The sequence below is a fragment of the Podarcis muralis genome, chromosome 1, assembly GCF_964188315.1.
Source record: "Podarcis muralis chromosome 1, rPodMur119.hap1.1, whole genome shotgun sequence".
Taxonomy (NCBI): domain Eukaryota; kingdom Metazoa; phylum Chordata; class Lepidosauria; order Squamata; family Lacertidae; genus Podarcis; species Podarcis muralis.
Window position 1 is genome coordinate 32,151,647 of NC_135655.1, and position 23,989 is coordinate 32,175,635.

At 43.7% G+C, this 23,989-nt stretch overlaps 1 protein-coding gene across 2 annotated transcripts; it reads right to left on the minus strand.

Moving 5' to 3' along the window:
* Positions 1-1,041: 1,041 nt before the first annotated feature.
* PROSER1 (proline and serine rich 1) lies at positions 1,042-23,941 on the minus strand. Of its 2 annotated transcripts, XM_028720184.2 has the most exons (15): positions 23,773-23,941; positions 21,089-21,255; positions 20,688-20,795; positions 19,504-19,569; positions 17,943-18,011; positions 16,875-16,969; positions 16,452-16,545; positions 14,761-14,871; positions 13,691-13,774; positions 12,373-12,451; positions 10,927-11,022; positions 9,271-9,315; positions 4,529-6,239; positions 3,557-3,704; positions 1,042-2,717 (listed from the first exon to the last, which is right to left on the minus strand). In XM_028720184.2, the coding sequence occupies exons 3-15, from the start codon at positions 20,730-20,732 to the stop codon at positions 2,586-2,588; spliced, it is 2,775 nt and encodes a 924-aa protein (XP_028576017.2). In that variant the 5' UTR covers positions 20,733-20,795; positions 21,089-21,255; positions 23,773-23,941; the 3' UTR covers positions 1,042-2,585. The 2 variants fall into 2 exon arrangements, with proteins under 2 accessions (XP_028576017.2, XP_028576026.2); XM_028720193.2 differs by lacking the exon at positions 21,089-21,255.
* Positions 23,942-23,989: the final 48 nt, after the last annotated feature.

Here is a 23,989-nt window from a genome sequence, read left to right on the forward strand (position 1 = left end):
CACCGTTTACCTTTCTGCCAGAGCCGTACCTTTTAACTACTTGCACTTTGACGTGCTTTTGAACTGCTAGGTTGGCAGGAGCAGGGACGTTCTGATCGACAAGTCCTAGGTTCTGTGGTTTAACCCACAGCGCCACCCGCGTCCCAATTGGGAGATAAATACTGCTAATAAAACTAGCAAGATAAGCCCACAATAAAAAAAAACAAACCAATACAAGATTATTATATGTATTACCCACCCTTCCCACTAAGGACTCAGCTGAGGTTATAACAGCGATTCCACAAATAGACTTTGAATTAATGGAAGAAACCCTCATTTTCTTGGAGAGGCAAAGAAAGGAACTGGGGGTAGAATTACAGAGGATGGCTATGTGGCTTCTAACCTGCTCATTTGTCCACATGGGCAACAAAATGTTGCCCATATGTTGTCTTGGGAGGCTAAGGAACCAGGGAAATTGTGCATTCTAAATTCACAATTCCTGGGTATTCTAGAAATGCATTACCCATCTAGAGTTGTTTTGTAGTCCTTAATTCTAACTTTCTCTGCTGTTTAAAAGCAGCATTATTTCTCTCTACAGTGTAGTCCAATGTACTCTTCTGGTAACCATGATCATAAGAATGAACCTTCTTACATCTCTTAAAATGGACGTCATGAGTGTAAGGGTAGTTCTACACCACCCAGAAAATGGCTTGTTACATATGCTACAATTAAAAGAAAAGCTTGGGAGATTTGTATCTCTCTCCTTCAAAATGTGTAATATTTTGTATCTTGAAATATTTCAGCTGTTGGAGATTGTTAAAATCTCAGCTGTGGCTGCTCCACACAGGCCATAAAATTCCACTTCATTCAATCCAGTCTGGGCACTTACCTCCACAATGTAATCAGAAGCTCACCTCTTCAAGCTCCTCTCTTTTTAATACGCTCCAATGAATTTCTGTGTTTTACAGGGGCCCTACTGCCTCAAAAGCTATATACAGTACACACCATTTGCCTTAAGTTAGGTAAATCACCTCATATGGATGTGTTTATGTAAGACATAAGTTTTGTAAAGATTTCTTTTTATTCAGGTCTACTTTAGAAACTTGTGTACCATTGCTACACATTTTATTATTACAAAAGTTTATAAAAATACAGATATATACACATACACATTAGTGTTCTTCATGCCTGTTCATTTGTGGAAAGGCTCTACTTTCCAGTAGACTCCCATCTTTAGAAAAAAGGGATGTTAAGCTATGCACAGCAAGATATTCTTACCTAGAGTTCACATTAAAAACACAAAATCAAGTATCATCTCTACTGTAGTTCTAGAACATGATCAATACTTTCTTAAAAAGATAATATTGTGGCTTTTTCTACTCATCACTATAGATGCTAAACAGTATAGAGCACTTCATTAATATAGCAAGAGCCTATTTTGTGTTGCATAAATTCCTAGCTAGAGATGGAAATTCTTTAAACTTTTCGTCTTATATTGGTATCTGTAACCTGGAGTGTAATTGGGGGAAGCAAAACCCAGTTTCATTCATTTGTACAATTCTTATTTTGTGTATATGTTTCATAGATTTACATTTTCAGAATTTAACCACAGAATTCATTCTTATCCACAGTACAGCATTATAAGCTAGTTCTCTTCTTACTCCCCCCACCCCACCCCCACCCCCCGGCCAAACAAAGGAAAGGAAAAAGGAAACCTGGTTCACAAATCAGCAGGTCTTCGACATTTTAGGCAACATTTGATACATAATTGATGTATTAGAGCCATTACCATGAATGGGACACAAAATACAAGTTAATTACAAAATGCAAACCATGATCTCTTACATGACCTAAAAGAATTGTACTCTCAAATCTGGTCTTGCATAAAGTTTTTTTTAAAAAAACCAATATATCTATATATAGCAGTGTTCCTGGCATCCTAGAAAAGTGAAGAAATACTGATAGATGGTAGGATGCATGCAGGTGTAAAGAATAAGCTCAAGTTGATAAATATTACTACTTCCAGTGACGATTATCTGAGCGGATCTGGATGGGAAAGGCAGTAAAAATAATACAAAAGGCAGGGGATCAGAGGATGACAATGAATGGTGTTTCGCAGACACACAAGATCTAATACTTGAAGAGAGTATTGTCTGAGCATGTGCGAAGAGGGAGCCTGATCTACATTTCTTTTTATCAAAGATACATACAACATGCATTGGAGAGAATAAATCCTGAGGAGAACGTGTGACACGGATACCACAGCAAATTATTAGTTTAAAAGAAGGATCAATAATATCTGCATTTTTAAAAGTTCCTAGGAGGGTCCAAAGGCTCTCAACCTCATCTACTTACAAGGGAATAGAAAATTGTCAGTGCTTTGTATTACTGATAAAAAGTTTTTAAAAAAACAGTCCAGTTTCTTGTAGCCTGGAAATAACAGCTACGTTGAATCCTCTTCTCTTCCTTTTGAGTGCTACACACTGAAGTCCATGTCTCCCTTCCTCCCCGCCCGCCCCCCAAAAGCCTTCAATCATCAGGGACTTTCCCAAGCCATCACTGCTTTCTTCAAGGAGCGGTTTCTCTGCAGGTGAAACAGATGCTCTTTATTGCCATCCACTCTGGGGAAGACTTGCCTGTAAGGAAAAGGGGGCTCCAGGTGTTCCTGGCGCAGGGGGATATGTAGTAAAACCATCTGGTTGGGATGCATAGTTCTCCAGAGCAGACGCAGTGTGTGCCTTTAAAGAAAAACAAAACAAAACAGTATGTTTAAAAGAAGACCACAAGCAGGGGCCTTGCTCCTCTTAGTTTGTTTATATTTGCATACTTGGTTCTTAACCTATTTAGTTTATGCAAAATTTAGAATTTCTAAATAAGGATGATTACGGAAGATTGTTTTAAACTAATTTATTGGCAAACGAAACAATCTACATCTTTGAATAAACTTATTTTGCATTTTCAGACTCTCCCAACCCTGAAAACATAGATTTCATTGCCTCTTATATAGAATTTTAATTGAGTTGGGTTGATAGTTTTGCTATTAGCTGTCCTGCGCATGGGATGAAGCAGGATATAAACGCTATGAAAGTAAATGAACATTTCGTGTGGTGGATAAAACATATTGAGGCATAAATGACTGCAAGCATTACAGGGCTTGTAATAATCAGAGTTGTCACAAAATCGGGGTATGTGTGTAGAATGCCACTTTCATTTTAATAGCATGCTTTATCCTCATGGTTATGGAAGAAACCTGTTAGAAGTGGCTAGTTAACCACAAAAGGCTTAAAAGACATCTGGATGGCACATCTGAGGCTGGGGACTAAGATTCTTGCAAGAGCCCTTCTGACCCCACTCTGCTAATATAAAAGAAGCCCAGATTTTCCTTCCCTAGTTCCTATGATCTAGTACCAGGTTCTGGTCTAACCAGAATAAAGCATGTATATACGTTTGCAGACATCTCCTTAACTGATTATCATTGTAGGCATTGGAGCCTTTAGCATGGCGTTCTTGCAGTTTACTTGTCCTTTGTTACCAATGCATAAAGTGCCAACATCTTCCTTTTATGTTCTGTATTTACCTGCAGTAATGCAGACTGTGCAGCTGCACTGTGCTGAAGTTCCTGCAGGGAAGACTGTGTAGCACTCTGGGCAAGTCCAGGGATGCCAGGAAGAGAGAGGAGTCCAGGGAAAACTGTATTTCCGGGGGCCTGAAGCCCGGAAGTCAGGCTAAAAGAATCAGAGGTGGAACATGTTCAACTTCAGACACTGCGGCAACAGTTTAATATACAAAATTCCAAAGTGTATTATAGTGATTAAATTCTATGCTATGATCATAAGGTCGTATACAACTAAATAGTTGCATTACTGCAAGGATTGGCACTAGCACAACAGGATGTTCCCTCCTCTTTCCCTGCACATCCCATGCTTTCCCCAAATCTGCTCTGGGGGGTTGGGCAAACCCTCAGAACCAATTTAGGGGGAGAAGAGGTAGGGAAGAAAATCTGATTGTGCAAGGAGAAAGCCTTGCTCGAACTGAATGTTCACCTTAGCACTATGTGGCATATAACTCTTACAATTTAAATACCGCATGCACAAATTTGTGCGCCCAAGCACTGAATAGACCAGTTATCATTTTGCCAAGAGGGATTTTGCATGTGGAAATTGTTTTGCCAATGTCTGATATTTGGAATTTGATTACCTCAGGCAACAGATATGTGTAAAATACAGCCCAGTGCCACATTTGTTGGTTCTTACTTTAGGACTTCTCTCAAAGAACCTAGTACAAATTTAAGAGCCATATATCCTCTAGCAGGAAGACATTCAGTACTTATCAAGTTAGTAGGGTAGGTTTAAAGGAAATTACAAACTTATAGACAGGTCTCTGCCCGAGTTCAAAAATTTAGCCTGCAACACAGAGAGCTAAGAAACAGGGTATTCAAAGCAAGTTATCAATACTTCATTATCCTTATGTTTAGAACTTCACAACCACCATTAAAGATAATCAACAATTTGCCAAAGAGACCCCCTGACCTCTTGGAGCAACAACGTACCCGGCCTGTGCAACCAGTGCAGAGTTGAAGTTTGAGCTAAAGGCCGAGGCAAACCCTGGCAGCACTGGAGCCGGAGATGGGGCTGTGGCAGCTGCCGGCAGTGGTGCAACTGCTGCTACTGTAGAAGATGCCTGGAGCCCAGGGAAAGAAGGGAGAGCAGGAGTGACAGAGGGAGTGTTAGAGACAGGGAAAGGAGGGAAGGATGAGCTGCATGAGCCTAGAGGTACTTGAGGAACAGAAAACAGCGAAGGGACGGCGCTGCACAAGTTAAGGGGGAATGGTGGAGCTGGAGCAGCCGCTGAAGCAATGAGCGTCGGGAGGGCACTGGTCGCAGAGCTCACATGGGGAGCAGGAATGCCTGATGTAGTCGTAGGTGGAATGGGCAAGAGAGACCCCGTTGGGGTAAGTGCTGGGTTGCCGGCAAAAGCAAAACTGCTGGCCAGTGAAGTGAATGGAGGAAGTGCGTTATATACTGGGGCTATAGGAGCGGATGAGCCATGCGGGGCGATGGAAGGAGAGCTGTTGAGAGAAGAGCCCAAGGAGGAGAGGCTAGAGAGTGCTGGATTCAGGGAACTGCCTGGCAAGGAACTAGTGGAGGTATATACATGGCCAAGTGCTGACAAGCCTGAAGTGCTATGAGAAGGTCCAGAAGAATGGGAAGGGCCTTTGAAACCTGAAATTGTAGGGCTGGTGGGCTCAGTTTTGACCAGCGCAGGAATTGCTGTGGCAGCTGGTGCGGATGAGGCTTGCTGTTCGGGATTAGCAGGACTTGGGCAATGGGCGTGAGCAGCTGAGGAGACACAACTGATGGGCATAATGGAGGACGGCCCTGCAGTTAAAGGGGACTGCGTTGGGGGCGTTGCGCTATTGTGAACCCCAGGCTGAGATGGAAGCCCTGGGAAAATGGACAGCCCTGAAGTGGAAGGGTGCTGGAGGGCAGAGGTAGCAGCTGGAGTGTAACATTTGTTACTGGACGAAGAGGGGGCTTCAGAATTCTGGCTGGTAAGACCAGATAGAGAGGCAAGCTCAGCCGTCACAGCCGAAGGCAGCCCAGCCGAATTCATTATTGAGCTATCGTTTACGGACAGGAATCCCTTCAAGACCGACAGGAGTGGGTTGGGCAAGTTAAGTGGGCATGGCAGGCTAGTGGCAGGAGAACCAGCAATGGCGGACGGAAGGGGACTAGCGATCCCTTGAGGAGTGGGTGTCAAGGACAAAGGAAGGCCAGCAAAAGCAGATGACAATGAATTAGGGTTATTAGCTGAGGCAGTGACAGATGCGGCGGAAAAGGGCAGGCTGGCAAATGGTGTAGAAGTGGATGCAAAAGCTTCGCTTGGTACAGGAGTGGCACATGGTGTGGAGAGCCCTTGCGGAGCTGCTGTAGCAGGCAGCACGGAAGCCAGCCCAGAGAAAGTTGAAGGAAGGGGAGCAGAGGTAGCACAATGAGCAGATGTGGCAGGAACACCAGGCAGCGAATGGGATTTGATGACAGAAGGGGTGGGAGTTGATGGCTGTGATGGGTGGACCGAAGAGATAACCTGCCCAGAGAAGGCAGGAAGGACAGGGGTGGACATGCTTATCCCTGGGATGGTTGGCGATGCAAGTGCCGACGAGTGGCTTATTGCCTTAACAGATGATGGGGTTGGGGCTGGAGTAGCAGCAGGGTTAGAACCATGAGGTGTAAAGAGATGATTCGTTTGTGTAGCAAAAGCTGGAAAGAAACAAAACCGGTAAGAATTCTTGGAAACTAGCAGAAATGCTTGTATTTAACATGAATGCATTGTAACACAGTTTACACAACAGCAAAATAAAAGATGCTACCACCATAACTTGCAAGAAGTAAAATGGTATGCAAAATGAGACACAAAACACTAGCTCATTTATTGTTCTTTGCATTGTTAAAGAATAACTGTAGGACAAGCAAATATAAATACCAGTTTCACTTTCATATTCCATTATTGCTGCTGTCAGTTTAACTATACGGTTGTTTTAAAAATTAATGCCCATCATTCATTTTACCAAATATGATGTCCATTTTTCTCCTATGCATATAATAAATATTGAAAATATTACCAGATGTATTGCCAGACAACTAGCAATCAGGACTAGTACTGAGAAATAAGCCCTGCCCTTTTGTACTAGCTTCATTAGAAGAGCAAAATTATTCACAACACATTTTATTCTTGGTATCAGAAGTAGCTGGATTTCAGCCTCTCTTAGTTTTAAAATTATGTTTAGCCATCTTTTTTCTAAAAAATATTTTCAGAAATACAGGCAGAGTCTGCAAGGAGTTCTTATGTTTAGGAAGTCATCATGCCATAATATATATTGGCCCATCTTTCTCCTGCTATCCCAAGTACTGTCACCCAGCAATATATTGTCAGTGGTCCCTCATTTGTCTGTATCTCCTGTTGCTGTACCTTCCAGTGTCTAGCTAGCCTTACATATCAGGACTAAAAGGAGGAATGCAAAGGAGTACATTCATATACAACTTATTGATTTCCTTTGGGCCAGGGCTGGTGAACCTTTGGCCCTCCAGCTGTTGTACATCAGCCCCAGGCAGCATGGCCAATGGTCAGGGATGATGCGAGTTGTAGTCTAGTAGCATCTGGAGGGTCAAAGGTTCACAAAACCTGCCTTAGGCATACAATATGCATTCTCTTACTTCAAAATCCTAGTTTTTCAAGACAAGGCTGGGGCAGACATAATACTACTCCTTATTAACTACTGTTAAGAAATTAGGAGGCAGCCTTAGGGCATAGCTGTCAACTTTCCCCTTTTCTTGTGAGGAATCCTATTTGGAATAAGGGAATTTCCCTTTAAAAAAGGGAAACTTTGACAGCTATGCCTTAGGGACACTTGTGCTTCATTGAATCTCCTCCTCTCCCTGGAAATAGGTGTCCTCTCCACTTTCTGTGCTTAAGCAGAATTTGTCAGGATAGCAATTTTGGGGGATGAATGGCAGCAAATTTAATCTGAACACACTTTTTCAAGCAAGTTTTGTGTTTCAATGAGAACAAAATGTGTGCTGCGAAGTGCTCTGGGATAATTTAGATGACGGGCAGATTATAAATATTTTAAATAGATGCGCAAACCTAATTTCAGTTACTAAATTCTACATAATACTATTGAAAGTAGAATCGCTTGCAGAAGGCACTCAAAAGTCCTAAGTGGTCATGCTGCACTCGCAACACTTGAGAAATGTGGGAGTTTTAACAGGAAAGGAAAAACAGTATTACATGAAAAAAGCATAGTGGAAGTGAAGATAGGGAGCTGGCCATTAGTTCTGGGTAAAAGTGCTGCAGTAGTTGATAAGCAACTAGGTGATGAAACATACCTTTGACTAGTTCTGCTAAACAGGGAGATAAAGCAAGCAACTTCTCTTTCTTTATAGCAATCTTACTAAGCAATTGCAGCCATTGCTGTCACCAATGCTTTCCAATTTTCCTGCAAGGCTATGTCAAAAACGTTTTACATTAGTTGAAGTTTGCTTTGGTAGCATCAAAACTGCTGACACTCACTCTCTACTCCAGGCATGGAGACTCAATGTGCTCACTTGTTTGGGGGGCGGGGCCGTAAAAATGGAGACTTCAGTAGATCTGGCCTTATTTTGATTGTGTACCTTGTTATTTCTCTGCCAAAGATGACAATAGCAGTCATTCGCTTCTTTGGCAGTAAGTGAAATGCTATAGTACAGGCTGCTGTTCAGGTCATAGGGAGCAGGTTCTGCCCTCACTAACCTGATGTTCCAGAGTCTTTTTTTGCACTACACTGTATGTTGAACGGTTACCACTGACTTCTGAGATAGCATGCAAAGCAGCACTGTGCCCCAAGCTCATGAAAGACACGAGCTTCTACCACAATAAAGGGTTTTGGGAATAACAAATGAAAGAGGAAGTGGCTTATATTACTGTCAGGAAGGTACATGTTTTATGGACGTTTTCCCCACCACCACCCCAATGTTTATTTCCTGTTAAACCAAAAGTGATTAAGTTGAAATGAGGCTATTAGCATTTTCTGGGAAGGGAAGAAACTTGAAGCTCCTACCTAAATTAAATACAAGAAATTCAACTGGGTACTAGTTTTTTTGTCCCCTTGTGATAAATAAATACTTTTAACTTATGGGTTGAACTATAAAAACCACCTCCTCCTCCCCTTACCCTCAAGTATTGCAAAATGTTAACACAATACCACTTTAGGGTCCGTGTTTATTTTCTATTCCATTATGTATTTAGAATTCACTATTATCAATGAAGCTAAGTTCACTCACAGGGACCACCAAATTATACATAGAAACATAGGTTCTGAAGTGCTTCCGTTGTAATTATTCAACAGTGCTCAAAACCAGATGATAGTAGGTTTTAATTAAATATTACTGCATCAAAATTGAGCAAGTATAGACAGTAGCAGTGAATTTTTTCACATGCCAAAGTTTTATGTATCTAACAATTTGGGCTAAGAAAGGTACTTCTGTACCTCATCATGACATATACTTATGAATTTAGTGCTGGTTTAGATATAGCATCAGAAAAAGAAATTCTAAGCAACTGGTTAAAAAACCCCAACACTCAGGAACATAGTAAGTACCTTACCTTAACATTTGCTGCTATTCAAATACAAATGGATTTATTAATTTTTTAAAAAAGCAGCATTCAGCAGAATTAATAATGTTTATCATCCTCACAACCACATGCATTTAAGTTTCTACAGCTACAGCTTGTCTCTGCAAGTGGACAGCTTACCTTGGCTTTGGGAAGATTTTGTCTGATTGGAAAGCTCTTCATTTTCTACATAAAGAACATAATTAATGAGGTGAAAAGAGAATTCTGTTGAGACTACCAAGCTGTTAAAAAAAACAACTCCCTTTCATTGTTTTCATTTTAACAATCGTCATGCCTTGAGAGATGGGAGGCCTTCCCCTCCACCCCAGGCCACTCCAATCACTCCTGCCTACCTGTGACAAGCAGACTACAACTCCCATCAGCCCCAGCCAGCGTGACCAATAGTCATGGATGATGGGAGCTGTAGTCCAACAACACTTGGAGGGTATTATGGTGGCTACCTCTGCTCAAGCCCATTCTGAAGCAATCCTCTTCACACTTCCCACCCTGCAGAAACTATTACAGTGGTGCCCCGCAAGACGAATGCCTCGCAAGACGGAAAACCCGCTAGACGAAAGGGTTTTCCGTTTTGGAGGCGCTTCGCAAAACGAATTTCCCTATGGGCTTGCTTCGCAAGACGACAGCCCATAGGGAAATCTCCGGGACAGCGGGGAAGCGCAGCGCGTCTTCCCCACTGTCCTCGGACCTCCTCCGAAGCCTGGTGGCGGGGCGGGAACACCTCCTCCCGCCGCCGCCGGGGTTCGGAAGGCTCCTCCGAAGCCGGGCGGCGGGGCGGGAACACCTCCCCCCACCGCCCGGCTTCGGAACGATGCTCCGAAGCCGGGCGGCGGGGCGGGAACACCTCCTCCCGCCGCCCGGCTTCGGAACGATGCTCCGAAGCCGGGCGGCGGGGAGGGAACACCTCCCGCCACTGCCCGGCTTCGGAACGATGCTCCGAAGCCGGGCGGCGTGCGGAGAGGTCCGCGAAGCCTGTCCAGGACAGCTTTTGAAGGCAGGCGGGGGGGAGCAAAGACTTTCGCCCCCCGCCGGCCTTCAGAAGAGGTCCAGGACCTCTTCTGAAGGCGGGCGGGGGGCGAAAATCTTTGCTCCCCCCCGCCTGCCTTCAAAAGCCGTCCGGGACAGCGGAGAAACGCGCTGCCTTTCTCCGCTCTCCCGGGAAGGCAGGCGGGGGGGAGCAAAGACTTTCGCCCCCCGCCAGCCTTCAGAAGAGGTCCAGGACCTCTTCTGAAGGCTGGCGGGGGGCAAAAGTCTTTGTCCCCCCTGCCTGCCTTCCCAGGGGCTTTTAAATCGCCCCGGACAGCGGAGAAGTACTCCGCTGTCCCGTGGCGATTTTAAAATGCCGCCCGCCAGCATTTTAAGATCGCCCCGGACAGCGGAGAAGTCCTCCGCTGTCCCGGGGTTTTTTAAAATGCTGGGGGTGGGAAGAAAAGCCCTTGTCCCCCCCCCCCCAGCCTTCAGAAGAGGTCGGGGGACAGACTCTCCCCGGACCTGGTCTGAAGGCGGTTTCCATAGGAACGCATTAATTGATTTTCAATGCATTCCTATGGGAAACCGTGCATCGCAAGACGAAAAACTCGCAAGACGAAGAGACTTGCGGAACGAATTAATTTCGTCTTGCGAGGCACCACTGTACTGGGAGGGAGGGAGCCTGACAGTGACTTGCTAGTTGTCAAGAGCAGGCTTGCGGCCCAAGACATTGGCACAGACTCTCCCACCGATTGGTGACGCTGGTGTGTAACCAGGGCACACGGGGCTTTTGTAGGGTTCTTGCTTTACCTGTTCCTACATGACTAGAAGCATATGGTGGCGGAGCTGGCAAGCCTGGAGCTATGACATTGGCCAGTGGAACAAGACCAGCATTGTTGTAAGCACCTAAGTAAAAGAAAACAGAAATAATAATAATAATAATAAATTTTTATTTATATCCCGCCCTCCCCAGCCGAAGCTGGGCTCAGGGCGGCTAACAACAATCAAAATAATCCAACATTCTAAAAACATTCATTATAAAATTAATTAAAATCAAATTAATGGCAAACGAAGATGGTGTAATGAAGATTCACAGGTCAACTCCAAACAGCATATCAGTTACTCAATACTTTATGGGCTGCCTTCTTCCATAAGTCCTTTCCTATCCTTGCTCCAGATGTCACTGCCAATGAGATATGGTGGGCAGCTACCTGGAGCAGGCAGAAGCACATACTTCAGGAAGCATCCTCTCAAGAGAGGTTCATCAGATCCCAACACTTTGCTGTTGTAAATGCCTGGCAGAGACACGGCTGTTCTGAATGGCTTGTTCATTGCTTTCTGAACATCGTTATGTTATTTTAGTAATGTTTACCTCCATGGCTGATATATCTGATAATATTTTAAGTTGATACTCTATTTTTTTTACTTCCATTAGGATGTGCTCTTACGTAAATCTTGAATTCGCTTTGTGAAAGAAGGCAGTTGTTTTAAATGAATAAATAAATATAGCAAGTTGTTTGAACGGTTGAAACTGCATGTGGAATATCACCTTACACTGAATTCTCAAACAGTGACAGAATCCTGAGCTTTCAATGCTAAACTAGTTAATTTAAAAGGTTACATCAACTCCCCACCCCCTGCAAAAATATCCTGAGCTTTCAGTATTCCTTTAACAGATTAAAGTGTCATTAAGTATTCAGCTGAAATACTTAATTTAAGATTAGAAACTATGAAAAGGCAGGTATAAGGTATCAAACACTAGCAGCAAAGTGGATTTCTGCTGTCCCACCCATGTGTCCAAACCCATCAAGCAACTGCGCCCCAATATTTCAGAAATCTCATTTTTCTTTCACTGCTCCTGATTTTTCAAAAAACAAAGCAGGAACTATTCTTTCAGTTTAATTACTGATTAAGAGTCAATAAAGTATGCATAAGGGATTGTTTTAGGCTGGGTAGGAAGCAGAAACGAGTAGGAGAATCAGCTCCAAGACTCAGCAGGTATAGAATTATCTATGGAGAATTGTTTTGAGCTGCAAACATCACAACTGAAGGACATTAACAAGTTGGACAAAATTTAGAGGAGAGCTATGAAAGTCACAGAATTTTACTCCATCATGCAAATAGTGTAAACAGTAAGAGATCTGAAGCATATATTTAAGAAAATAACTGAGGCTATTGCCTATAGAGAATGTGAACATTCTTCCACAGTGTAAAGGGGAAATGATCACAGAAAACAAACAGGAATGATGGGCTTACTTGGTGCAATGGTCGCATGTGGTCGACAAGGAGGGATAGGATAAGGAACAGGCTTGTGTGGATTGTATGTTGCTGGGGCCTAAACAAGAGGGACAAGAGTTTGTCAAAACTGAACATTTACACATTAATCTATTGCAAAGGCAATGGTAAATCCTCCCCTCATTTTGTACCAGAAATTATATATTGTTTTTTTCACTACTGAAATATTTTGAAGGGAAGTGCATTTTGCTCAGTTCTCAAAATTCCAGCTGACCATTTTCACAGGCTTTCTTACTTTCTTACTTCTGCATTGGAAGCCTACTGCCTACACTGCAGTTTGCCTTTAACATGCCCCAATAACCAATACAGTGGTACCTCGGGTTACAGACGCTTCAGGTTACAGACTCTACTAACCCAGAAATAGTACCTCAGGTTAGGAACTTTGCTTCAGGATGAGAACAGAAATCATGCTCCGGCGGTGCGGCGGCAGCAGGAGGCCCCATTAGCTAAAGTGGTGCTTCAGGTTAAGAACAGTTTCAGGTTAAGAACGGACCTCCAGAACGAATTAAGTACTTAACCCGAGGTACCACTGTAATTGACGTGACTTATCTGCCTTTAAACTCTGTGGTGGAAAACCTTCTCTCAGATACATTTGAGACTTCTTGAGTCACTACTCTTCTGCTATGAACAAATCAACTGAACTCATGAATTTCTAATCTTGCCAACTGTAGGGAAGAGCTGCACCTTAGCAACAGATCACATGCTTTGGAGGTAAAAGGTCTAAGATTCAACTCTTTTTGCAATCTTCAGGTAGGACTGGGAAAGATTCCTGTCTGAAACTCTTGAGAGCCAGTACCAGTCACTGCAGACAGAACTGAACTAGCTGGGCCAGTAATCCAAGAAGTCTCTGCTCGTTTTTTTCTGGAATGTCCACTTCTTCCACCACACAATTCAGGATGGTCCCCTAACCTCCAATGGAGCATTTTCAGGAGGCGACCGGGGAAGAAGTAGTCAGCTTATGCCAACTCTGTGACATTCGTTCAGCTGTGAATACAATGCACTATCACTGATTCTTCTCCTTCATTGCATTCAAACAGTATTTGGAAACTTATCTTTACCACCTCCTTTTCTCCTTCCTCCTTTCTTAAAAAAACCACCAAACTCTACATTGTAAGCATGCAGAATTCATTCTTTTAAACTATTTTTATTACAGTCCCTTTTTGTTCTTGCACCATTTACACCCTGCTGTTACTTCTCTCCCAAGTAACTCTCTTCTGTTTTCAACAACAGGAGCAACCCTAATAATGAAGCGTATAAAAATGTAATTTTGTAGACCTACTGGTTTGGATGGTCCAAGGATACGAGCTGCTATTCCCTTGCCTTCATTAGTGTAGTCTTCATTCTCCTTTTTGACAGGTGACCCCTGGAAAAAAAGGAGGACCCACTATGAAAGACCAAGCTCTCTACTATGTGGAAAGCAAATGCGGGTTACAGAAAGCAGGGGGGCATTTGTAAGAGACAGATATAGATGGATAGATAGATAGGATATACTTAGAGTAGCTCTAACTGTCTGTCTATCACCCATTATCAGGAAAACACCCCCACGGAACCATGAAAGACAGCTTCACCAGAATAAATTAAGATTTTCTGTGACATTTAAGCAACTAAGGCTAGAATTCTATACATTCACTTAGAAGTAAACCCACGGAATACAGTAGAATAGTTTCTGAGTAAACATGCTCTCAGAGTGAAGTTTCAGGCCACACGTTCGAAGGCAGTGGTTTCAACCAGGGTCCTGTGGAACCCTTAGGTTCCACAAACACCCCTCAGGGGTTCCACAAAACTTTACAATACAAGTGTTGATGCAACCTGGAGTACTCTGATCATGCAGGGTTCCAGGGTGCAAGGATGCCTTGATGCACACAGCTAAAAGTGCAACATCCCCATTCCCATAGCCACTTGCCCTTTAAGAAAGCAGACACAAGTGGGAGGTGCTACTGGGAGGGCAGGGCACTGCTCCCCCTTTGCATGGTGGGAGAATACATGTGCAATTCTTCTCAAGAGAAGTACTATTGGAATGATTTTTGGGTTTTCTGCTTTTAACAGGAACTGGATATTTTCTTCTTCAAAACCAATTATTCCAAGTAGATTTTAGTTATTCCAAGTAGTATATGCTTCTCTATAATGAGGCCTGTTTGTTGTTGTTGTTTTTTAACTAAAGAGAAACAAATTAGGAATTACGTTATCTTTTTAACAAAACGTTCTTTTTATTATTTGCCCAATACTGATGAAGACAGGCTTGCTGTTATTCTTTCATTTTTATAGGCAATTTATTGCAGCAATGCTACTTTTATATTCCACCACCAATCCCCCAAATGAAAATGACAAGTATATTCAGTAAGATCATACTGGGAAAATTCCATTTATGCGGCTGGGCTTTCCTTTTGGGTAAGGGTTTCCTGGAATCATGCCACAGGAAGATATCATAGCGTGAGGTGCTTTGCACCCTGCTTTGGAAGCCTGCAATATAAACAAAACAAAGGGCAGCATTAGATTCCAACACAACTATATTAAGTGGTGGCAAAATAACATGTTCTATGAATACACAAGAATGGGTGTAAAGGTCAAGCTATCAGATTCCAAGGGCATCATGAACATTTCAGTACAGCCCAGACGGCTTGTTCTCGCAAGCCACTGCCTCTCCATTCCCCTTCTCTAAGGCCTGATAATTCCCTTAGAGCAGAGCTGGGTGATGGTGGCCCAGTGGACATACCCCAGTGGAACATCTTTTTGAACCAGGGACTGGGATTAGCATAATCCTTAGGTGGAAAGCCTGCACTAAGTATGCGCCCTGGGGGAAAGGTCATGTGGTGCAGCAGTTTCATATTAGGGATTTTGAAGAGATGTTCTGCGAAGCTCTGAAGACACCTTAAGCTTTTTGCAGCTGTTTGCTTTGAATTACAGTGGTACCTCGGGTTACATATGCTTCAGGTTACAGACTCCGCTAACCCAGAAATAGTACCTCAGGTTAAGAACTTTGCTTCAGGATGAGAACAGAAATCGTGCTTTGGTGGCGCGGCGGCAGCAGGAGGCCCCATTAGCTAAAGTGGTGTTTCAGGTTAAGAACAGTTTCAGGTTAAGTACGGACCTCTGGAACAAATTAAGTACTTAACCCGAAGTACCACTGTATATATTCTACAAGTGTTGCAGCAGGCTTGTGGGATACTGGACATGGAAAAGTCCAGACCTCTGGAACGAATTAAGTTCTTAACACTGTATCTCAACCATGAGAATTTATTATTTGACTTTCCTATTATTACAGCAGGGACGCGGGTGGCGCTGTGGGTTAAAGCCTCAGCGCCTAGGACTTGCCGATCGAAAGGTTGGCGGTTCGAATCCCCGCAGCGGGGTGCGCTCCTGTCGTTCGGTCCCAGCGCCTGCCAACCTAGCAGTTCGAAAGCACCTTCAGGTGCAAGTAGATAAATAGGGACCGCTTACCAGCGGGAAGGTAAACAGCGTTCCGTGTGCTGCGCTGGCTCACCAGAGGCAGCTTGTCACGCTGGCCACGTGACCCGGAAGTGTCTGCGGACAGCGCTGGCTCCCGGCCTATAGAGTGAGATGAGCGCACAACCCTAGAGTCTGGCAAGACTGGCCCGTACGGGCAGGGGTACCTTTACCTTTACCTTATTATTACAGCAATGTAATGCATTACAGATTATAATAGGCTGTGTTTGTGACTGGGTAAGTCATAAACTTGGCCCAAAGGTTTAATTCCTACTCATCATGGGACCAGTCAATGAAATGTCTCATAGAGCTACCTCATACTTGTTTGTGCAACTGAAGTAGTGCATCTTTTAAAATCCAGATAGATCTAAAACAAAGAACCACAGCCCCATAGTAGCGGCAGAGCAAACTGACAATACAAGGGCAAATTATACTTTCAAGGGAGAATGCAAAACTTGCAGAGAAAGTCTCCATTTCTCCATAGACTCAATCTCTTTGATACATACAATATCATGCAATGTCCTGAAAAAATCCAAAACTATGCATTTTGCCCCACGCACTTCAAAGTTTTCATGAATGCAGCCATGCAGTAATACCTGTTCAAGAATTCTTCTGCATCTCTTCTTCTCAGACATGCTAGTTCTGAAGAGATCTTCAATAAGGCGGTAATTCTGAGCATCAATAATATTGCTATAAAACGAAGGACTATGTTTAGAAACTGTTAGCGGCTCTCATGCATAAGTCAATAGTATTTATCAGTTGTGCTACTTAATATTCCTCAGCAGCATAATCATAACAACAAAGCTAATTTGAACAGAAAGGAGATGGACCAGTACTATACAAATATACACACACAAATAAGCTATCAGTGCAAGAAAATACCCTCCCCCCCAGTCACGGCCCATGAGGTCAAGGATCTTAACCATTCAAGCCTCCATCAAACCAAAACACCAAGAGGACATATGCTAGTACTAACGGTAACAGTCTGCATGGAATGCTAATCAACAGCCAATACTTACGAAGCCAACAGTTCTAGTGCAATAAGCTTGTCTTTGCTAAAAGTGAAGCAGTTCAGGATGTTAACCACTTTTGCTGCAGAAACAGCTACCATTTTCTAGAAAGAAAAGAAAAGAAAGTTTCAGCAATCCCTATTCACGTACATTAGCTGCAGACTCACATGTCCGCATAAAGGGTTGTTGTTGTTTTTTACAATCAAGTGGTATAAAAATTGTATGAAGAAGAAAAAAGGTCATTGCATTTTTGGCAACCAACGATTGGATCAGAGTGCACAGACTAATCAAAGGTAACTGATGTGGTGCCCATCCTGCTGTTGCGCTGTGACTCCCATCACTCCCAGCCTGCATAAGCAATGATCAGAGATGACTGGAACTGCAGCCTCCAGATGATGGGACTAAATGCTGGCTACCTGGGTACAGACCAATGCTTCAACAGCTTGCTGAACAAGGCTTTTGTTCATAATGACAGCATGAAAAGGCAGTAGAGAACCTGAAAGTCACCTACTGTAGGTCTAACCTACAGAACAGACAATTTACAAGTATAATGTTATTTCCAACTATAGGCCCACAGCACACACAAGCTACCACCAGACTGTACATGAGATCACAACAAAGGTTGCATCGCTTTGGCAACAGAGCTTCCCCTTCCTCCCCACTGTGTATCCCATTCTCTGCCAAATTTTTCCACTTGCCTGCAACTCCCTCACTCCTCTCAAATCCAGAGAAGAAGTTGGCAGACACAGGGGAGAGGTGTGGAAGGGAAAACCCTCTGGATACAAGCCACAGTATTTGAAACATTCAATACTGACTCAGCTAGCCTTTACGAAGAAGGGAGAATAGGATGGAATACGCAGCATTAGCTGAACAGGGAGGCTAAATGGCCCCCCAAAAAGTGAGCATGTCAGAATCATGCACAATCAGGATTTGAAGTCATCTTTAAGGACTGCGGTGATAATACGAATGAGTAGTCCAATCCAAACCTGCTGCTGGAAACCAAGTAAATGCTACTATGGCTATAAGACCAGAGAAATGCAATTCAACAAAATCTACTGCTTCAATGAAAAAACTTACATGTTGCAATGCCTTCATTGCTTTTAACTGTGGTTCAGCCCAAGAAAAGTACCTCAGTAATTCAACAATCTGCAACGAAAGAAATCCGACAGTTCATCACTCATGCAAAAACTGTCACTGAACGAATGCACAATTTGTACATCACTTGCAGCTAGAAGTAAAAAGGTTTTCTCAGAAACTTTTGTAGAATGGTTTTCGTTGATTCTTTAATAGCTGTGAACCAGTTTGACGAAATTTAAATCTAAAACAGTACCACACAATTTAACATTTTTAGAAACGGAATTTCAAAGTTATCCAAATCTTGAAACTCAGTTTAATAAGCTATTTTTTTGTATTTGAAATCTGAATGCAGATGCAGCTACATTCATGGCAGCATCTACCTCGTTGTAAGGCAGTACTTCTCAAACAGTGGACCTTAGATGCCACAGCCTGCCCAATGCCTCTTCACTTGTCTGCCTATCCTGTCCCCTAGCTATTCCACAGCCCTTTGGTTGGACCAGTGCCAGCATCACTGACTCCTTGACACTGCAAGGTGGCTGGGAGACAAATATTTTGGGCAGTTGGGGGGGCAGGAGGAGGAGGAAAGGAAGGTCTCCTTCCTCTGAGGGAAAAGGGCTAGAGGAGTTGTGGAAGGAAATCAGAAAGTGAGATATTTATTAATAATAAACTGAAAATAGAAAGAAAGGGGAGAAGAGAAGAAAGCTGTAATAGCAGGAAGCAGTGAATCTAACAGGAACATTTAGGAATTAGGAAAGAAATTGTCAGTTGGGAGGGAATAAGGTACAAACATAAAAGGAGAAGAAATTACAGAAAATGAGTAAAGATATTTTAAGAGGCATTGTGGGGGGTGAAATACGAAAGAAAAAGACTTCTCCATTTAGAGTCTCTGAATCGGCTAAAACTTCACAGTACTATGACTTGAAGAAAGCTGATCATCTGTGCTCCTTGATGAAAAGAAAACTGTGGTAAAGAATTTAGCAATTTCCATAGGTGGATTAGATAACTGTAGAAACCACCAATGTCAGTAACTAACAGCTGCTCAGAAACTGACTCCATCTTGTGACTGGCTCTGCCCGGCACCACCATTTTGTGACTGGTGGACTTCAGTAATTTCCAGCTGTCTAAAGTGGGCATTGTGGGCACACAGTCTGAGAACCCCTGGTGTAAGGATCTGGTCCCACTACTGGAGCATGAAATTCACCCATACCCAGCAGAGCGCAGAATCAGGCTTCATAAATATACTATTTTCTTGCTTCACAGGGTAGGGCCCTAAATTAGAGAGGGAAACTCGACATTTACACTCATCTCACTCTCCCAAGCTGATAGGAAAAACAAGGCACCTTTAGCAGAATTATTCATACTGCAGCACAGAGATCAGGAAGCTGTGGCTCTCTAATTGTTGTTCAACTCCCAACTCCCAAGAGGTCCAAGCCAGCATGGCCAACTACCAAAGATGAAGGGAGTTGCAATCTAACAACACTTGAAGAGCCCCTGCTGTAGTGACAGTTGCCTTGTCATACTTTCCAGAGCTTTGCACAACCTATTTGTTCTTCAGCATTACCTGTTCGCTAGAAAAGTATCCATGTACATATTCAATAGCTTTCAATTTGTATTCCATCAACACAGCCTATGAAACACAAAAAACCATAGGTTAGTTTGCAAAACTATAGTAATGAAGGCATAAAACTATCTGAAATCAGAGCATATAGCACTTTAGGCCCAGGCCTTCTCTGTACCTTCTTGGATACTTCTGCCTGGCTGGAATGTACTTAAACTTTGATAATGCCTTTGGCTTCCCTAGATTACATTGTGTGTGTGTGAACCTTTTATGTTTGCATGGCTTTAATGTAACCCAGTGCACAAAGTAAGAATCAGTCAGTTACTCTGTGCACTTTTGCCCCCCACTTCCACCCAGTTTTGTCTCTGGCCCTGCCCACCAGAAGTACGTGATGCCTGGAGGTTTGCCCATAAGAAAATGGAAAAGGTATTCATTCCTGCTATAAATTCTGCACTGCTACCATACTTAGTATGAAATAAGTCCTATCAAAGTATCTTTAGAAACAACACTGGCCCTGCTCAAAGTAGGCCTACTGAAGTTAATGGACATGACTATCTTAGGTTCATTAATTTCAAGTGTTCTAGGACTTGCTGATCAGAAGGTCGGTGGTTCGAATCCCCATGACGGGGTGAGCTCCTGTTGTTCGGTCCCAGCTCCTGCCAACCTAGCAGTTCGAAAGCACGTCAAAGTGCAAGTAGATAAATAGGTACCGCTCCGGCGGAAAGGTAAACGGCGTTTCCGTGCGCTGCTCTGGTTCGCCAGAAGCGGCTTAGTCATGTTGGCCCCATGACCATGTTGGCTCCCTCAGCCAATAAAGCGAGATGAGCACCGCAACCCCAGAGTCGGTCACGACTGGACCTAATGGTCAGGGGTCCCTTTACCTTTACCTTACTCAGAGTAGGGCTTTGTTGAGTAACAAAATGTAAGGGTAACCAAAGCAGTGGTGGGATGTGTGAAGCCACACAATGACCGATGGGTTCTTGTTAACATCCTGGGTTTTATTACTGGTTTTATAAGAAGGCACATTATATGCCATTTAAATGTTATGTTATATGTTACAGACACAGAACTCCTGTAACAGAATATAGAAGACATATTTGCACAATATAAAGTTTCTTTCCTAGACTAATGTTTTTACATTTTTTACAGTTGAGCTGTTCTGTTATATTGGTTTAATCACTAATTACCTTTCTAATTTCATCAAGCACCATCTCAAATGCTTTTTTATCCATCTTGCGTTCTTCAAGTTGTAACCCTTTGTCAGTTCCAGACACTCTTTATTGCAGAATTGCCTGCTGTTGAAAAAAACAAATAAAATAAAATGTGAATTCCTGCTCACACTGTGCACCTCACTGACCATGAAGTTCATCACTAAGTTTAGAATGGGGAATTGTTAACATTGAGAGAGCCTCAACTTCTGAAATATCTGCATCAAAGGTAATTCCAAAACTATTCATTCTCTCATTGAAGCCGTATTTCCTAGCCCCAGCGTGGAAAAATGGCATGTTACTGTCCTCAAGCTCAAGGTAATACACAATGTCCTCAAACAGTTACAAAATGAGCAGCCTTCTGTCATAAAAGAACTTACCCAAGCCTTCTCAAATGTAACAGCAGTTCCTTTGAACTCACTCAGATGCACAACACAGAATCTGCATGATGCTGATTGGCAGCAAGAAGGCCAGCAGATATATTTTATTTATTTTAACATTACTGCACTGCCAATGTCGCTCCATGGAGCCCTCAGGACATCCATTTCTAGGTAGAATCCAAAAGACAGAAAAAACAGAACTCAGTAGAAGCTAACACCTCCTAAAGGAAGTTTATTTAATATGCTGAGCATTCTTGTGACATTTCCTATTGTCAAATGCTGTGACATACTATCCAACTTTCCATAAAACAGATCTACATTGAAGCCTCTCTCCTAGTAAATTCTGAACCTGTAAAGGCAAGCAATTAGGACATGTGAATAAAACATTTTCTAGTATTTTAAAAGAACTCCTGAATTCTTCAAAGAGTACTATAACTTGGATCCAAAAGGGCCTTACATGTGCAGAATGACACTTCTCTTGATACAAGGGAAGTTGCCACCAAATTCTGTGAGTATCCTGAGCCCCACCCACTTCTTGCCATTTCATAAGGTCCTTTAACCCTTATGAGCTTTTTGGTGTTGCAGGGAGCAATAGCTATGAAAGCTCCATTGTGCAAGTGAGGGTCTCCTCACACTTCTTTGGATCTAACCTGAAACATTTTCCCCCAAAATCCTCCATTTGTCTCTTTTTAAAAAAAGGAAAGCATAGATCTAAGGTGCTCATAATTATAGAATTTTGTAACCAACCAGTGGTAAAGATAAGGCATTTGACATTATATTATAATGTAGCTAGGGCACATAGCTAAACCATTTCTTCTGTTAAAAGTTTTACCTACAGCCCAATCCAAAAATGGCTCCGATCGAAGCCCATGGATTTTATTCCTGAGTAAGTGATCACAGAACTCCAGTCTCATAACACAATTCTGTCTACACAAAAGTAAGTCCCAATTCAATGAGGCTTACTTCCAAGCAAACAGAGCTTTGGTATATCTTGTAATCGCTGGTAAAAGGCTGAAAACCTTATCACCTTCAATCCCTCCCAGCTCATCAAGGCTTGATGCCCTTCCACAATGCCCCATTTATCTCTGTAACTGGGCTGAGTAACTGAAGAGGGACCATGTGCAGCTCTCCACACCCCCTGCAATGCCTCATTAGAGATCTGGGTGATCATCCTCAACACTGGTGGGGGGAGCGTTCCTCTGACACTCCAGAGATGTTTTGTGGCAGGCTGAACAGGGTTGAGGACATCCTTGCAGAAGTCCATGCTTGTGCAGCAATGTTTATATAAAATAGCATGCAATTTTCTCTTTGCTTCTGTGTACTGAACGCACAAATTGTTTTTATCAGATTTGAATGGAATTCTACAAAGCCAATGATGATATTCAAAACTCCTGAGGCTAATGTAGTGTGAGTCATCAATATTCTGAAGTTCAGGGAGTAAGTAAAATCTGCCCATTCTGCTACAGTACTTCAGTCTCCTCCCTCACTACTTCACACTTTCTTCTATCATCATAAACACAACATCCAATCTGTTCCAGCATGATACTCATCGCAGTGCAGTTTGATTCAACCATTCTCACTAAAACCATTTCAGAATTCCACCTTCGAAATAACTGACGTTGAACCAAATCCAAACACAACCAGGAGTGAACACACACTAGTATAACCTGAGCCACTCTGTGGGCAAATCACCAAGCTTCTTGGGCACACCTGCTTCAAAGGATCATCTCTGTGATGAACAACTGACACTGCCCGGCAGAATGCTCTAATGCTTCTTTTCATAGGGCAAGGATGGGAAACCAGTTATCCTCCAGCTTCTTGTTCCATCAGCAGCAGCCAGCAAAGGCAGCAACCAGGAACAAGACCAGTCGTACTCCTACTACAGTGGTACCTCTGGTTACGTACTTAATTCGTTCTGGAGGTCTGTTCTTAACCTGAAACTGTTCTTAACCTGAAGCACCACTTTAGCTAATGGGGCCTCCTGCTTCTGCCGCGCCGCCGGAGCACGATTTCTGTTCTCATCCTGAAGCAAAGTTCTTAACCCGAGGTAATATTTCTGGGTTAGCAGAGTCTGTAACCTGAAGCATACGTAACCCGAGGTACCACTGTACTTCCAGGGGTCCAGAAGTTCCCCATATTCGATATAGAAGTCCCTCTGATGACCTAAATGAAAAATTGCCCTCGTCACCACCCCAGCACCAACAGCTTCTGCATTGTGGGCTTTAAACAGACGGTTATGCTAAAGGTTGCCATTCAGGGCACAGGACCTCCCCTCCGTCCAGGGGGACTTGCTTCCGAATAAACCTGAACAAAACCTCGCGCTCACACACGTCTCGCGTTTGCTGTGACTCGAATGCCACGGAGTTCAACGGGGTTTAACTCCATCCCCAGGGGGCTCGCACGACGAATTCCGGATTAACCAAGAACTCGAAGGGCGACCCTTGTCACGCTTACTCGGCACTTAGTCCCACTCGACTTTAGCGGCGTTTACCCCCGGGAAACACGTGCCTCAGGGCTGCCGCTCTGACCAAGGGAAGCGGCTCCGGGAGTCCGCGCCCCGCGTCGCTTCAAGGCTGCAGCACCCGAAGCAGGCGGCGCAGGCAGGCCCGAAGCCCATTACGGACGGCTCGGGGCCGCTTCGAGCCCCGCCTTCCCCGCACCCCTCCAGCCGGTGCTCGGCTTACCATCCGCGGCGGCCCGGCAGGCAGGCGAGGAGCGGCCCCTGGCCGGCGTCAAGGCAACCCGCGCGCAACCCCCAGCCGCCCCCACCGCGCGGAGCCAAACTTCGCGACTCGTCGCCTCCTGATGTCATCACCAGCCAAGCACCGCCATAAGAGGCCTTCCTCCCGCCCCTCCGTTCGGGGTGGATGCCGGGAAGGAGGAGACGCACCTGCTCCTGGA

Coding starts and splice junctions, on each gene's coding strand:
- PROSER1 (XM_028720193.2), bottom strand. CDS start 20,732: ATGGATAAAAAAGCATTTGAGATGGTGCTTGATGAAATTAGAAAG. Junction 13,775..14,760: donor GCATAAATGGAATTTTCCCA/GTATGATCTTAC, acceptor CTTTTTTTCCAG/GGGTCACCTGTCAAAAAGGA. Junction 12,452..13,690: donor TCCTTGGACCATCCAAACCA/GTAGGTCTACAA, acceptor CCTCTTGTTTAG/GCCCCAGCAACATACAATCC.